General features: G+C 46.1%; 1 protein-coding gene across 3 annotated transcripts in view; it reads right to left on the reverse strand.

The window, feature by feature from the left end:
- The window catches only part of MEIS2 (Meis homeobox 2), a 202,695-nt gene extending 200,325 nt beyond the window's left edge, over window positions 1-2,370 (reverse strand). For all 3 annotated transcript variants that reach the window (XM_034994828.1, XM_034994827.1, XM_034994830.1), the window contains exons 1-2: window positions 2,084-2,370; window positions 637-869 (exon numbers count right to left, since the gene is read on the reverse strand). In XM_034994828.1, the coding sequence (XP_034850719.1) occupies window positions 637-869; window positions 2,084-2,095 (245 nt within the window). In that variant the 5' untranslated portion in view covers window positions 2,096-2,370. The remainder of the gene's footprint in view (window positions 1-636; window positions 870-2,083) is intronic.
- Window positions 2,371-17,069: the final 14,699 nt, after the last annotated feature.

The raw sequence follows: 17,069 nt of genomic DNA on the forward strand, positions 1-17,069 counted from the left end.
ACTCCTCCAAAGAGCAGCTAGCTCTATGCAAGCCGCAGTCCCTTCCACCCCGCTGCACTTCAAGGTCTACCCCTTTATTTACAGAGAATTAAGAAGTGGGTGATTAGGACTTCCTGGCCGACAGAAGCAGCCCTGATCCCAGCTCAAGCTGCATTTAGTGACTCCCAGACTCTCGGTAGGAAACAGAAGAGGAAAAAAAACAAAACAAAACAAAAACAAAAACAAACAAACCAAAAAAACCCCCAAAGTTGCTCCTCATCGGCAGAAAACTTTCTCCTTCGTCAAGGCCTCTGTTAGGGGCCCTGGAAGGACCAGTTCTGCGTCCTTTGGCCAGGAATCCCGTCCTTGGGGAGAAGGCCCTGGCAAGATTCTCAGGACTCAGTCACTCTGGGCTGTGGGGTCCGGAGTGACCGGGCCGTGGGGGTGGAGGAAGCTTTATCTTTCGGGGACTTACACTTAAGGCGAAGAAGAGCAGGCCCCCTTCTCTGTCCTTTCTGAAGGCAAGCGGTTCCCACCCCCCTCCCCCGCAGAAATAACTCCCCACTTAGTCGACCATCCCTTCAACCCCCACAGAGACGAACACACACTCTCACTCACAAACAGTATGCTGGGTCGGGAGGAGGGGGGTTGGTTTACCCATAGATCGCGTCCTTGTCCCGCTTCAAGGCGTCGTTGACAGCGGATCCCATGCTGGCCGGCATGACATTGGGGTGCGGGGCGTGCGCGCCGTAGTGCTGCGTGGCGTGGAGCGGCGGCCCGTGGTTCAGGTGGTGAACCGGGGGAATCGGCCGCGGCGCATGAGGGTCTCCGTACATGGAAGCAGGCACCCCTACTCCGTCCATCCCGCCGTAATGGGGCAGCTCATCGTACTGTCGGGACCCGGCAAGGGGGAGGGGGGCGCGGGAGGTGAGGGAGAGCCGAGGGGGAATAGAAAAAGAAGATGGGAGAAGAAAGCAAGGAGAGAAGTGGGAAAGGAATAGAGGTGGGGGGGGGAGCGGGGGAGAAAGACGAAGGGAAGAGGGGGCAGGCAGGGGAGAGAGAGATAGAGAGAGAGGGAGAAATAAAAACAAAGTCAGAAAGGAGAAAAGTCCCGAGCACGAGTTGAACACACAGAAACCAAACCAGCCGAAACAACGAGTTGAAAGTTGCGGGGGGAAATGTTTTTAAATTTTAAAATGAAAAAGTATGAACCAAGAGCAGCGTTTAGAGTAGGGAGAGGGGGGCAGTGAGGCCAGGGACTGAGGGGGCGCCGGGAGGTCCCGCTCGGGCCGGAGGCAGCAGAACCGTAGCGAGCCAACCGAGGGAGAAGTGGAGTTAGTGTGAGGAGGAAGCCCTGGATCCCACCCCTAACCCCCCTTTGCCTCCTCCCGAGGATCCAATAAATCAAAAGGCGAAATGAAACAAAATAAAGAGAAGAAAAACGCTAATAATCAGGAGGAGAGCGCCGAAGACGAGGGAAGACTGGGGCCAGTGCCTCCCCGGGGGCAGGGAGCGGAGGGGAGGGGGGAATAACGTGAAAGTTACCAGAAACATTATTTAGCAGCGGATTCCCTGCGTCCTTGTCAATTTCAGAGACAAAACAAGCAGCCCAGGCTAGTCTAGGCGGCGGCGCAGCGGCTGCGGCAGCGCGGCCCCAGCGGCGGCCCCGGCGGCGGCGGCGGCTCCTACGCAGCCCGTGCCCGCCCCGAGCCGCGGGAGCAGCGGCGGCAGCGGCGCAGCAGCGGCAGCGGCGGCAGCAGGAGAACCGGGGGAATCGCGCTGCTGGGGTAAAAGCTGGAGCGAGGCGAAAGCGTGTAACAATTGCACACGCACACACACCACTCACACGCACTCGCCGCCGCCCGCTCGCACAGCGCTGGAACACGCGCGCCCAGACACGCACACACGCACGCACACACACACTCGCACACACGCAGAGGCACGGGGGGAAAGCCGATGAATAATTTTGCTGCTATTTTTTTAAATACTGGCCGCCATCATCAAGCAGCGAGCAGCAGCAGCACTGAAGGGAGAGGAGGCATCGGGACAGGCCCCTCTTAGGAGAGGATTTATATCTAGGTAAGTGTTGGAGATTTAAACCTACCCTTTGCGCCATCAGTCTGCGCTCCAATAAACTCCTGGATGTGTCGTATATTTAATATCCCAGTCCGGATAAGAAAGTGATCTAGGCTGAAGATTCCTTTTTTTTTTTTTTCCAAACCAAAAAGACTTCTCCCAATTCTCCAATATGTTATTTTTAGGGGGAAAAAAAAAAAGAGCCCAGGCAAGACAACGAAGAGGTTTTTTTTTTTTTTCTGTGATATTTCTTCTTTTTCTCTTTTTTCCTCTTCTTCCTCCTCCTGATCTTCCTCCTCCTCCTCCACCTCCTCCTCCTCCCCCCTCCCCTCCTCCTCCTTTTCGGTCCTCCTTTCCCCCTCTTTCTCTTCTCTTCCCCTCAGTTGGAAAAAAAAAAAAAAAGAAAGAAAAGAAAAAGAAGAAAAAGAAGAAAAAAAACTGTCAAGCCCCCGAACTGAAGGTTACGAGCGGCCCGTCAGCAGCCCACATGTAACCGAACTGTCGTGTTTCATGGCTTTTTGCCACTCCAGCTGTCAATCAAAGCCCGGAATGTCAAGGTAGTGAATGAATGATGGTTGATGATGATGAAGAGGAGGAATCTTTCAGACCCGTTTTTTTTCTTCCAGTAAAACTCCGCGAGGGGTTTCTGCTTCTTGAATTTTTTCCTCCCCCTCCCCCCCTCTTTTAGCTTGGCCCCCGCGGTATCTATAATATGATCCTCTCTCTTTAAAGTATCGTTCAAAGAAAGCAGAGGGGAAAAATCAAGAAAAAAAATGAATAGTTTGCAAAAATTGGACTTCCTCCCCCCCTTTCCTGGTAGGTATTTTGTCTCTCCCTCTCTCTCTTTCTCGCTCGCTCGCTCTCACTCGCGCTCGCTCTCTCGCGCTCGCTCTCTCGCGCTCTCTTTCTCTCTCTGGGAGATGAGTGAGTGTCAGTAGGTGTTGGCAGGTTGGCTGCTGCCTGGCTTATAGAAGAGCCTCAGTTTGGCGGCGCGGGTCGGCGGCGGGAGAACGAAATGACGGAACCCGGAAGTCGTGGTGGCCATAGCCCGTCGTACGGCGGAGACACATCCCGGGAGTGGGGAGCGGGAGCGAGGAGGAGCGCGCCGCGCCGAGCCTCTGATATGCAGCGAGTGCGATCGGACGGCCCCGACTGGGGGGGCGGGGGGGGGGGGGGGGGGGGGGGGAGGGGGGGGGGGAGCCGGAGGAAGAGGAGTGAATGTGTGTGTGTGTGTACGCGCGCGCGCGCACGGGGGCGCGCGCACGAGGGCGGGCGCGCGCGAGCGAGGAAAGAGGGAGAGAATGAAGAGGACAGGGAGAGCGCAGAGAGGAAAACTGCAGAAAACCACAGGGAAAGTACGGTACAGACTCAGATCTTATAATTTTTTTTTTTTTCAAACTTACTTCTAGTTCATTTTCTCATTACACCGGGCTCAAGCCTAATGGGGTCGTGTCGGGGACGTTTGGCATGGCGCTCTTGCTTTTGTTCCTTTTAATTTCGCGGGCCCCGACTCCTCTACCAGCCGATTACTGCGCCCCTGAAGGCTTTCTGCTAACATCCAGGGGCAGCAGGCTCTGCAAACCGTACTACTGCGGAGCTATAGTTTGTTTTTGTTTTTTTTTTTTTCAAGTGGTACTTTCTTCCCTGTGCACATCCAGCACCCTTGTCAACATTTAATTTTTCCAGGACAAGAAGAAATCAGCTTAACTCAGACAGCACTCTCTCCTAGCGGTGTGGACAAGGGCCACCCTGGAGAGTCTCTGGGGGCCGCGGTGGAATTGGGAGGGAGGAAGTGGGGAGGAGTCGTTTGGGTGTTTGATGTTGTCTGATGTCGCCAAAAGGGTGTGTGTGTGTGTGTGTGTGCGCGCGCGCGCGCGCCTCTAGTGTGCGTCTCCGAAGTGGATCTCACTTTGAGCTGGGAAGCACGGGAGAGAGAGGGAGGGAGAGTGATAAGATACCTTGCAAGGAAAATTGGCCGGTATTCCCTGCCCAGCTTTGTTGTGGTCGTCCAGAGTGCAGAGGCCGGAGCGTGGTAACGCCAGCTAATGGTTGTGTTAATTGTACCGGGCAATTCCGCGGCACGGGGAAGACGGGCCGACTCCGAATAAACTTTTCCAAAAAGGAAAAGAAGAGTGGGGTGGGGAGGAAGGTAAATATCCCACATGGTTTGTGTAGAAAGTAGTTCTGGCCGGCGTCTCACTCAATCCCTGGCTGGAGCTGCACCCAGCCTCACCTCTACGCCGAGGGTTTCCCGGTGGCCAAGCGTCAATCACTCCGAGCCTGGAGCTGGGGGCGGAGTTATGGTCACCCAGCGCGCGCGGCGCATTTGCCCCCTCTGGCCTCCGGCTCCCGCCTGCCCAGCAGTCCGGCCCTGCGTGCTCGGAGAGCACCCTCTCTCCCTAGCTCCTCGCTCTTGCCCGGTTCATGGTCCCTGGCCCAGAGAATCGAAAACAGACTGTTCAACAGCCGATTGCCTCTCCAACTTTGAATTCATACTGGAGAGTAGAAAGTAGGGTATTCTCCGCGCGCGACTTTGACCCGACTTCCCGGGGGACGGGAAGCACAGAGAAAATAAAGTGGTGTGTGTGTGTGTGTGTGTGTGTGTGAGAGAGAGAGAGAGAGAGAGAGAGAGAGAGAGAGAGAGACGCGCAGATGAGCTTGGGGCGCGCGCGGCGGGGGGGGGGGGGGGCTTTCCATCTTCTCTGCTTCACTGTAAGCTTTCAGGCAACACTCAACTGAGCTTAGATCGCAGCCTGCTGAGACTCCAAGCTAAATCGGAGAAATTTGGCCCCGTTTTAATAGGGCTGGGGAATGAGCTCCGGAGGTCAATAAAGCCCTCCAAAAATAATGAATGATTGAGCACCTGTGATGATGATAGTGATTACCAGAGCAATTAAACAGTTTGATTAAATGAGCCATCATAACAATGATGTCTGCGGGAAATCGGCCCTCACATATAAAGATAGTGCGGAGGGGCTGGCAGAAGCGAGGGTAGGGCGACGCCAGGGCGCGGGGCTGCGGACTGCGAGGTATTTGCCCAGTTGACCAGAGCAGGGACGGCCGGGCACTCGGAGCTTCGGAGAGGAGAGTCTAGACCAGACTTCCAGCACTTTTACGCCGGGCTTCAAGCCTGTATGATCCAACGGGTATGAAACCGGCAGGTTGTGGGGAGGGTCCGTCCCCCTCCTATTTTTTCCCTAGAAGAACTCCAAGATTAAAAGCATCCTCCTTATTTGTTGCTGAATTTCTCGTCGACATTTAAGAAAAGGTGAGTAGAAAAGGAAAGAAGACACAAAAGTAAAAAAGTTGTCTTGCAGAATTTTATTTCAAGCGGCGGTTACGTGAATTCAGTTTAGCCGGGGTGGGAAGGATGAGAGAAAAATAACAGTCTGGTCTCGCCTGCGGAGCGTTTCTACTAGAGATCTTGAAATTGCTGGATCCGACTTCCCGGTTCAGCGCCGCTAGCTGATAAGTTTATAGTGATTTTTAGTTTTTATTCTTCCAGTTGTTCATATTTTCAATATTGCGTATGTATTGTCGCCAATAGGGTTCTTGTTGTTTTAAATAGCCTGTATAGTAAGTGCCAATTACTTCTCTTTTTAAAAAAGAAACTCAATTTCCTTGATAAACGCTCCTTTTGTAGAAGATCAACTTCGAATCAAACCTATACATTGCAGAGTTTAAACATGCAACGTTGCTACCTTCTGCTGCTTTTACCACCGCTTTTTTTCATAGTGGTACTGTGAAGTGAGTTAGCATCCCCCACAGCATTTATTTAGGAAAACTTCACTAGTATTAAAAAATACATAAATTTCTTACATGGAAGTGCATCCGAGTAAAAACAATTCAAAGCGATTGATGATTTCTGTATTTTCAAACAGTTGTTAAACCAATAATGGGTTGATAATTCTGTAACAATCTTGGGTTTTACAAAAGAAAAAAAAAGCTTAAACTCGATTTTCATGTGTTTTAATCATTTTAACCGGAACTCCTTTCTTCCTTACTTTCTAATATTCTGGAACTTCTTTTGCATTGTATTGAATATATTAAAGCAAACTACAGGGACAATCTGGTTGATGTAGGAGGGAGAGAGAAATAGGACATTTTAAGATAGAGTCAAAGAAAAAAAAACACACCAGAATCATCTTTAACTCCAGAGACTTCAGTTAAGAAGTGTGAGTGTTAAAAATGAAGCCCTAATGGAGGAAAATCTGCATCATTTAAAAATTCACCAATTGCCTAAGGGGAGAACCCCGAATTTCACTCGACTTAAGAGATTTCACTTACCTAGTTGCATGTCATTTATGAAACTGTAAATGTAAAATAGCATCGCAGTGCAGTAGATTACACACAAGATCAAGTTGGAAGTGATTCAGGGTGTCGGTTCTTGGCCAATCTGATGAATTCAAAAATTATTACTTTTAATCACCAACTTGCTGATGTTTTATTAACAGAGCTGAAAAACATTTAAGAACTTCTGATCTCCCTCTACCTCCTCCAATTTTGCCAGTCCGAGAGAAGTGATTCCAGCGCGGTGGGGTACACACACTTTCTGATTTCTAGCCTGATATTACATTCCTGATGCTCTGGTCTCAGCCTCTGCACCCCCATCCAGGCTGCGAGGCTCATCTGTTCTTCCACATTTGGGGTGAAGGAAAAGTAGGTGGGGCAGGCCCAAGAGACAAACACGAGATGGGGGTCGCAGGAGGCGGCACACACCTCCGTCAACAGTCAGCTCCTTTTGCCCAGGCTGGAAATGGTTTTAACAGGCGGTAAAATTTCATCTTGCGGTGTCAAATTGGGGTCATTTTGGGGTTAGAGTTCTCAGTGTCCGAGAGGAGCTGTCCAGCTGCGTGGGGACTCATTAACTGCAAAAGATCTGTTTCAGTAAAAACAATTCAAAGACAATCAGAAGGCTAAAGACCCTCTACAAATCGCATTTTACAAGTGCCCCAGAACAAATATGGATGCTGAAACCTATTTTTCTTCAGAATCCCAAATCTGCTACTTAGCTTTGGAGTGGGGGTGGGGCACTGCATAAAAAAAGAGGTGAAAGGGAGGGGACCTGATCGGGTGGGGGGTGAATAGGAGGGGGGGAATGGGGGCCTCTCAAATTTAAGAGTCTAGTCTGTTTTTAATCACTTCTTTCTTATTGAAGCATCCCTAAGACTTCTGAGAACTGCTTCTTTTTTTTTCCTTTTCTTTTTTGTTTCAACATGGAATGCTATTATAGGTAACATTTAAAATTTAAAAAGAATAAATGAATCCCACTACAGTTACCCAATTTAAAGGGCATTGGCTTCATGGAGAGTACTTAATTTGAAATGAGCATTTATGAACCTAGACTCTATTTTAGGTGAATTTGCCCACTTTCTTTAAAATGCCTATGTGCCTGTTTCATCTTTTTTTTTCCCCCTGGAAAGTTATAGGTCCTCAGCACAGATAACTCCATATTCCTCAGAACTGTGAGGTCTGAAGTGTTAATCTGTGTATTAAAATTGCTGGGTTTAAATCCTTTTTGTCTTCTTACAATAGTTAGAATAACTGACGGCTTGCTAGAGGAGCAAATAAATCCAACCTTAATCTTATTTGTAACTTTAGCTAATGTTTTGAATTGGAGTATTTGGGGTTAGGCAGATTTTTTTTTTTTTCTCTGTAAGGTTTTTATTTGTGGAGGTTCTGTTGCTGGTTTGAAAGAAAGATATTATTACTTTGATTTAAAAAATGTTTCAGGTAAAAAAACGTGCAATTTTAAATGAGAAGCTAGATGTGTGAGATGCTAGAGTTTTTAGAATAAAACAAAATCAATACTTTGAAGTGTTATTTGAAAGAAGTTTTCTTTCTTGCATTACTGACCTGAGCAAGTAAAGAGGATCAGAATGTTTTATTCTTCCGGACTCTCTTTGGACCTCACCTCTGAAGACTAGGTCTTCTCTCTCCATCTGTTTCACTGTTCTTTGAGTTCTGAATACAACAGTGAATTTTTGTAGTCTAGCTCTTTTCTCCAAGCTTCCCAGAGTATTTATAAATTGTTATTCGAGGGGTTTGATTGCAGCCCTGCCGAAGGAGCCTTGAGCCCAGCATCACTGGGACAAAGGCAGAGGGACTCTCTTCTGCTCCAGACCTGCTGGCTGACAGTTGGAATTTTTGATATATATTTTATTTGGCGGTTCCAATAATGTGTTTGCTTCTCCCTCCCCCATTCCCTTGCAGCCATCTATTACTTTAAAAATATCTCTTCTCTATAAACCTCAGCTCATCCTTGTGAACTGTTCCTGACCTTCCCAGCCATGTACCAGCAGCTCTGAAAGTTGGACCAGGAAGAATTACACTTCCTTTCTTACCTGTTAACTTTGCTCACTTTCTTCCTAGGTGGGATCAAGAGATAGAAGGGGACCTTTTTTTGTTTGTTTGGTTGGTTGGTTGATCCTTTCCTCACTTAGGTTTTCTACCATGTATCCCCCCTCACCCCCGCCCCCATTAATAACATGACAGTGCCCCACAATTTATTCTCTTAACTAAGATGCGGTAGAATCTTTGTACTTTCTTTCTTTTTACTCTCTCTTATGTCTTATTTCTCCCAATTTTAGCTGCTTCACTATCTTGCAGAAGGAAAGTATTTCAATAAATAGCCCTCTAGCGCTATCTGGCGGGGCTCCAAACACGACGTGCGCTTGCTCTCGCAGTCTCCGGCTCCTTCCCGCGCTCCCTTCCTTTCTCCCTTCCTTCCTCGCTCCTTCTATTTCTCTAGTTTCTTCTGTCGGCTATCTCAATCCTATCCCTCTTCTTTCTTCCTGCTGCCCCTCTTCTAGCTCTCACCCCCACTCCCAGCGCAGATGGCTTTGGAACGACTCAGTCAGAGGCTGATACCCTCGGAACTAGGTGATGCTCTGGTGAAGGAGCTCTTCTAGGGCTCCCACCTTCACCCAATGTGGGTCACTCGCCACCTATGTCTTTGATTAGCATCTTAATGTTGTTTAACATGTTGCTTACGTCCCAGCGTCTCAGCTGGCTGTGGTTTGGAGGGGACGAAAACTGCATTTGTGAAGTTTGTAGGAAAGAAATCAGACACTGGAATCCCGACTAGTGGAGACCAGCTAAGTTTTAGGTCAGGAGGCCAAGGCTCAGTGCGAGTTTAAGAAAGGGTTGGAGCGTCGCAGGGGTGGGAGCAGCAGCTGAGGCCTGGCCTTTGGGAGAGAACCGGGCTCTTGCTCTCCACCCCCGTCCCCAACACAGTCTCTTGCCTGCGGGATCCTACATCACAATGCACCGCGCGAGTTCGTATCCTGGGCCTGTCTAGGATTTCTTTTTCAAAATGAGCTCGCTTTATCCTCCCCTCACCCCCCATTACCACACCAGATTTGGAGAGGAGTGGGAAAGAAAAGTGGGAGTGAGCGAATGCACTGGAGAGCCCACCGGGCAGAGAGGAGAAAGCCAACACTTGGAAACTGCGGGAAGGCAGGCTTGAGGATGCAGTACTCACCAACGTCCTCCTTCCTTTCTCAAAGAGATTTGTCTTCTTTCTTACCGTGGCTTTTTTGTTGTTTGTTTGCTTCAAACAGTAGCCTATAAACCCTCAGAGGGGTGTGGAGAGCCGTCCCAGGCGATAGGGGAGAAAGGAAAGATTCAACTTTAACTGGGTGCTCTAGATACTCCCTTAAAATTTTTATTCTCCCTCCAACCCCCCAGACACACACCACACTCTGAGCCTTAGAGAAATCTTCAGTTCTCCCTTTGAGCAAATCTCTTCCATCTACTCCTTGAAACAGAGGAAAGATTATGGGGCCTGGGGGAGATTTAGAGTCACTCAACTTTCTGATTGCGTTTTCTGAAATTTAGTTTTGATCTGGCAAAGTAAAATTGAGAACCATATTCCAATACAGACCTGGTGGCTACCTGAAATGAGGGGACCTCAGCCTGTAGTGTCTGATCGCCAAAGACCCCTTCCTAATTCTGAAATTCTGCCTCCTCTCCATAGTCTCAAAAATGGAATAGAAAGTGGGGGTGGGGGTGGGGATGACACAATCATAGGTTTTGTTCCTCAAGAATTGCCTCCCCTCCAACCCCCCAACACCAAAGGAAGAACGCACAGTATGGGTGTAATTAATTGAGGACTGTTATTAGGTCATCATTAGCCAAGGTGCAAATAATTGCAGCCCATTTTTACTTAAAATTGACCAGTCCCAGAGTGATAGATCGATTCGGAGTATAAAAATGATGTATCAAAACATCAATGTCGATTATTTGAAATATTGTAGTCGAATTTTTTTATTGCTTCATCGGTTAAATGTCTGAAAGTGCAGTGTTCAAACATATATTTATGTTGTCAATACTGTCAGAACTGTCAGTTTTACTATACTGGATTTGTACTACATTTTGAATTTACTCATTTACATAAAATGCCCACCCTAGGATTCCCCCACCCCCACCCCATCTCTTTCCGCCCATCTCTGGAAAATCCGTGTCAGTTTTTTCAAAGGACTCAGCAATCTTTGCCTAAGCTAAAGTGTGCACTGCCTCTTTTACTCAATTTTCCACATCGGATTACATGTCTTTTTCACCATTTCTAACTTTCAAAGGGAGCCTTCCTCCTTTCTTCCCAACTCTGCCTACTCTAGCCTTTTCTCCGAAATAGTATTGTAGTATTTGGAAAGCTTGAGGTTTAAATATCCACATCTCAGCTCCAAATAAACCAGTTAGGTAAAAAAATGGAAAAACCGGACTTCAATGTACCCCCTTAGCTCACTCGTGTAAACCGGGCTGTTTCGGGGCAGGCGTTCTCCCACGTGTCATAGTCCATCATCAAATTACCTGGAAGACTGAAATCTTCCAGGGAAAATGAATTTGAAAATATAAATACGTTTTCTTTCTTTTACTTAGAAGCTGTGATAGGAGAAAAATAATACATATAAATGATCGGCACGTTTTTACCTTTAAAAGCTTTTGAACTCAATCAAAAGACACAAGTTGGAAAGAGAATTGACAGTTTTAATTCTACCCAATTTCACCTGGCACGTCAGATCAGAGACAATCATTTATTTTAAGGGGGGGTGGTGCTGGTGCTGGTGGTGGATGGGAAAGCCAGATAGAAAGCTTGAATCCACTGAAGTCTCTAACCTAAAAATCACAGAGAAATTAAGACACTGAAACGCAAACATTCCATCGCTCAACACTCAGTCTAAACTAATTGAAATTTATAAATTCACATTTTGCCTAATTTTATGCTTTTTTATTTTTTATTTTCTAGGATTCCGTCCAAGTCTGATAGGAAAGACAGGGCCACTTCTGGATGAGCTGTAAGGATGCGTTTTCATTTCCATAACATTGAAGCACTTTTTATAAACCTTATGTTGTATTTAAATAAATCTGTATGTACATTAAGAGAAGCGACGCATACAAAGATAGCTTGGCTTTGTGCCCTCAATCCCAGCATTAGGGAAAAAAATCCAGAATCCACCTGAGAAGCTTTTCCTACTCATCTTTTCCTCAAAACAAACAAACAAAATAACTTTAAAAAAAAAAAAAAAGGCAAAAGAAAGTTCGCTGCGTGCATCTGTGTGTCTTCATGTGCACGTTTATAAACATCTCCCAGTCCGTGTTTGCGTGTTACCTCCCTCCTGCCACACACTCAGAGGCAGAGGAGGCATGGAGGGATCGCCCCCAGAGAGTTGTGTTTACTTAGGTTTTTTTAATCTCTCCGCCATGTATGACAAGTGTTACTTCAAGAAATTCATCAGCCTTCTACAGATACTTCCAGTTTTGCTGTAATGATCTGCAGAAGAGAACTGCCATCACTTTCTCACATCCCAAGGTGTTGCAGGAACTCAGAGAAAGGGGAGAGCGGCTGAAACGCTTAATTACAGCGGGGGGGAGGGAGGAGCGTGAGGCCCCGACGCAGGGAGGAGGGAAAGGAGGAAGGTCCTTTACCTGGCCTATATACCTGGAGAGAGCTCCGAATACTCTCCGTGAAGATTTGGGAAAGGTACGGTTGCCTTTTTTTCTTTAATGCCTTTGGGGAGAAGTGATACCCTTGTGTAACAATTAGCTCAGACAATAAAAATAATTGGAAAATCAGTTGGAATTTCTGAGTTTTTAATTACGTTTAATTTTGTGCTAAGCCGTAAAATTACGAATGCCCCTCAATTAAACACTCTCCTCTTGTAAAGCGTTTAACAACAATTATTCCCTAATCAGTCTGAATGTGAGTCACAAATGATGCTTTTCCACATCAAAGGGACGTCCTTCGACGTTACCTTTTAGTCATAAGAGGATTAATTCCTATAATCAGAGGGATAAATATGTGCATAAATACATCTCTCTCTCTCCTTAAACACACGCGCACACACACTTTCACTCTGGGTGAGAAGGGGCCGGCTCTGGTAGCGTTAAGGGTTTTTAATTGTCCGTCTTTGGTCTTTGCCCGACATCCCTTCGCTGGCCACCGAAAGCAACCGAGGAGAGCCCGGCAGGAAGCTCTCCACAGGGATACAGGCACGCACAGGTCAGGCAGGAGGTACAAAGCTAGTGGGTCCCCAGACCCCCGCCAATTCCAACATGATCCTCCCAACACAGCCCACTCTCCACCCGCGCCCCTGCCCAGCGCTGCGAGAGTTCTCTTCGGGTAGGTCCACTCGTCCAGAAGACCGGGGTCCCTGACCTAAACCGCGCGCCAGGTTGATTCTTCAGGCTACAAATAAAAATTGAGCATGACCTTTTAAAACTCCTGTGTGAATGTCTCATCTACCTAATGACTTTATGTCACCTAAGAAGAAGGTCAATTTCCTCTTAACCTTTCCCCCGCTGCTGCAGTAAGCATTCTTCCCTAATCAATGGTGGTTGGAATAATCAATTCCCATTTTATGATCGCTGACAAACTCAATCTCTGGGCAGGGTGTGAGCGCTCGGGCCGGGACAGAGGTCTCTCTGGGTACGCCCTGCTCCGCCCAGCGCCTAGGGAAGCTGCTCTCTCTTCCGTGGAGTTCAGAGACCTTGGCAAACTTCCCTCCCCCAACCGCCTGCGTGACTTCTGAGTTGTCACTAATCCGAACCTGATATTCACCAGAGCTCCCTCGGTTACCGACTACGCTCCCCGCTGCCGCTGGGCCTCCCACCTACCCCTCCTCAGCGTGTTTTCATTTCAAAGTCTGCTGGGATTGCCCAGGTCCACACTTGTGTGTGTGTGTTTCGTTTGCATTTTAAAAATTATTTTTGCCTTCTTCAGCGTGCATCTCTCAGCCCTTCACTCTGTCTTAGCCCCGCTAACTTTGCATAAACAAAGCAACAACAGAAGCTCAGAGTGGGTGGGTTCGGGTGGAAATGAAGTCAACTGGCAGAATACTCTCTCCTTCTTACTTCCTTTCCGTTTTTCCTTCCTTCTCTCATTTTTCCTCCCTCACCGCTTACCTTCTTCTTTCTCCACCTCCCCCACAACACTCATTTATCCTAAAAGATAGGTTTATGAGATACCACTTTACACCTATTTCTATTTCCCCAGTTTGGGGAAGTTACCAGGAAATTTACTAAATCAAAGCTAATTTAAAAGGGAATTTAGGGTAAGTTCACAGTTCTTTATCTTTGGAAGGGCTACATATGAGCCCATTTCACCTCCCAATCTCTCATCAAGTAGAAGTTGACTTTTGTACACCCAGGGCTTGTTTGAAAAGAGGGAACTCTTAGCAGTGGTTCAGCAGGACTCACTGGAATCTCTTTCCCCTCATTCTGTCCTAACCCCATTTCCACTCACTACCAAGTCCTGATGAAGCTGCTGCTGATTATTTAACAATCTAAAAACCTGCATAGCTAGGGTTCAAGTGGCAGAAAAATCACTTTTCTTGGAAAAGATGTCCTATACCCAGGTTTTTTGGAGATTTCTTATGACTAACAAGCTAGTTAAAACTGAGTCCTGAACTGAACTTTTTCTCCTGAGAGTATTCTCTCAAGGCCATGGTGATGGCTTTTGAAAAGTAACTAAAATGCCCCTTTTCTTCACTCATAGCACCTCATTACTTGTGGGTAGACGGTCTGCTAAAATTGGGAAGTTTGTCAAGTGATCAAAACAAAAATTTAACTATTCTACTTTAAAAGGTGGAATAAAGGATAGATCACCTACACTGGTATTAAAAAAAAAAAAAAAAAAAAGATAAAGACATTTGAGTTCAAGGTGAGGCATATCTAGGCCAAAACACTCACTGTTTACCCACAGCACCTTCTCAAGCCCTGTTAGTAAGAGAAAGCTGACCAATCTACCACTCCAGCCTGTGTGAAACTCAAGCTTCCATTCTTCCCTTGGGCTTAAGGTGCTAGAGTTGTGACCTCTGAGAGGCATTTAGAACAGGCCAGGTACAGGACTTGATCTGGGATAGGGCCAGGCCAAGTTCCCAGTATTATCACTTGCCTTCTTGCTTCATACCAGGAAGTACATTTGCAATGCTAGTTGAATTAGATTTCTGGGTTTAAATGGATGTTGAGGACTGGTCAAGCCTTGAGTCACATTTTATAACATCTTGGCTTCCAGAAGATTTGCTTCATATTTCCAACAACTGAATTACCGACTTTCTGGGACAATAACCTGTTTGTAGGTCAGGAAATGCTTGTGCAGGAAGAGTTCCCCAGTACTGAGTCCTGAGTGGGACTTTTATCTCTATTTGACAAGGGAGCAGACAGATTGGGGATGGGCCCCTTGACCTCAGATAATTACCACAGTCTTCCCTCTTAAGCAAATTTAATTCTCATGCAAGGAGTAACTAACAATCTGACTATTCACTGTATGAGAATTTCCTTTCCTTTTCTTAAGGGCCCTCACAGAGATATTGAAGAATATGCTTAATCCTAGTTTTTGGCTTCACTTCATTTAAAAATCTTCCATTCTGCTCACTTTTTCCACGGTCTTCTGGAACACTTAGCATAGTCTTGGGCTGTATTCTAATTCCAGCATGAGAAATAGGAAAATCCAATCATCAGTTTATTCCCCTCTCCATTCCCCATACTATACACTCCATTACACTTTGGAAAAGGAAAATCCTTTAATTATGCTTGATTTCGACAGCATGTCAGAAGAAAGACATCTTTTCATATATATATATAATAAAAAAATGCTATTCTCTTCCTTTGACTGTATAACAACTTTATCCATACCAGTGTCTCACTCAGGGTTCTAAATCAAAATTATGTGTCAGAGTATAAACAAGTAGGAATAGGAAGACCACTAGCTTTTCAAAGGTGACTTAAGGTCTCTGCAAGGCTCAAATCCTAAATGGAAAGACATCTCGTTCAAGTATCTTTACGGGAGATGGTTGAATTAGATCACTTCTCTGAGGCTGTTTCTAATTCTGGAAGTACAAAAAGGGACTCCAGAGCTGAGAAGCAGTCAGGAGCCCAGGCTCTGGAGTCTGACAGGAAGGGGCTGAATCTTGGTCCTGTTCTGTGTCAACTGTGTAACTTTAAGTAAGTCACTAACTCTTTGACCCTTAGTAATCTCATGTATAAATCAGAATAACTATATTGAATATTACTGGATATCTTCTGTTGGTCCCTCCAGATATACTCTTCACTTTCTCCATCCCGCTCTGTGGTCCTGGAGGCTGGTATGAACAGTTTTAGAAGTCTACGTTGGCCCTTGATTCCTGTGAGGGATGAGTCTTGATTCCAGGGTCTCTGTGGGCTGGCTGCATCCCAGCCATAGCTCCAGCAGCCTTCTCCACAGAGCTCTCTGGGCTCAGGTAGTCACTTCCCTCTCCGTTGCTGGTCTTGGGCATTGCACCATCCCTTGTGGTTTCCTAACACCCTGCTCACACGTTTTTAGTATAGTTCCTTTATGAAGCACTCCTCAAATTACTCAATTTGATATGTACCATCCATTTGCTGCTGGACCCTGACTGACACACCTTATAAACTTGTTTGGAGGATTAAAATTAAATGAGATAATGTATATAAAGCACAAAGCATAGTTCCTTGCATATGGTAAAAGCTTAATAAAAACTTTTTAGTATTATGTTTTTTACAATTATCATCTGTTGCAACCCCCTCACTTTATATATGAGGAAATGGAAGCCCAAAGCAGTTAAGGTACAAATTCAAAGTCTAATTAACTCAAGATAGCAACAACCCTGGGGCCAAGTCTCTGGACTGGCAGTTCTCAGTTCACTGATTTTTCTACAGTGGCTTGTTGAGCAAAACAGACGGGGAGGAGGGAGTTCCTTTTGTCATAGATGTTAGAAAAAGTGCTAGATGAGTGAGAGGCAGAGGTACAGGAGATAATAAGCATCCTTCCATGTAGCACTGGATTTGTCTCTGCTAAATTATTGCTGAAATAAAGCATGCTGTTGCAATTTGGAATCCAATGATTTCACTAAGAATAGAATAGGTATGATACAGGAGAAGCAATGTATGCTTGACAGGTTAAAAACAAATTTATGAACACATAATTGGAAGTTTTACCAGGAGGCATCGTAATGTTTCTAAGACATCTAGGGTATACCAGAATTAATTTTCAAATAAAGACTGACTTTTGGATTAGCAGTGCAGATTAAGTAAAAACTTTATAATTCTTTAGAATATAGTACTGTGCTATGGACTCATGTAGAACCAGAACAACAGATTCTAGCCCACATGCATCCTGCAATTTGATAATACTGACAACATGATGGAAATCATTCAATCATTAATTCCTATTTTCATTCAATCATTCAAACAAATATTCACTGAGCTTGTAATATTCTCCAGGAATGGGGCGCCTGGGTGGCTCAGTCGTTAAGCGTCTGCCTTCGGCTCAGGTCATGATCCCGGGGTCCTGGGATCGAGCCCCACATTGGGCTCCCTGCTCAGTGGGGAGCCTGCTTCTCCCTCTCCCTCTGCCTCTTCCCTCTGCTCTCTCTCTCAAATGAATAAATAAATCTTAAAAAAAAAAAATATTCTCCAGGAATTCTTATGGGTGCTAACATATAAAAATTAACTAAATATATTCTCTGCTTCAACAGGTTCACAGAATGACAAAGAGGTAGGTGTATCAACAGATT

This window comes from Mirounga leonina, unplaced genomic scaffold (genome assembly GCF_011800145.1).
Source record: "Mirounga leonina isolate KUSES-001 unplaced genomic scaffold, KU_Mleo_1.0 Mir_91, whole genome shotgun sequence".
In the NCBI taxonomy this organism is placed as follows: Eukaryota; Metazoa; Chordata; class Mammalia; order Carnivora; family Phocidae; genus Mirounga; species Mirounga leonina.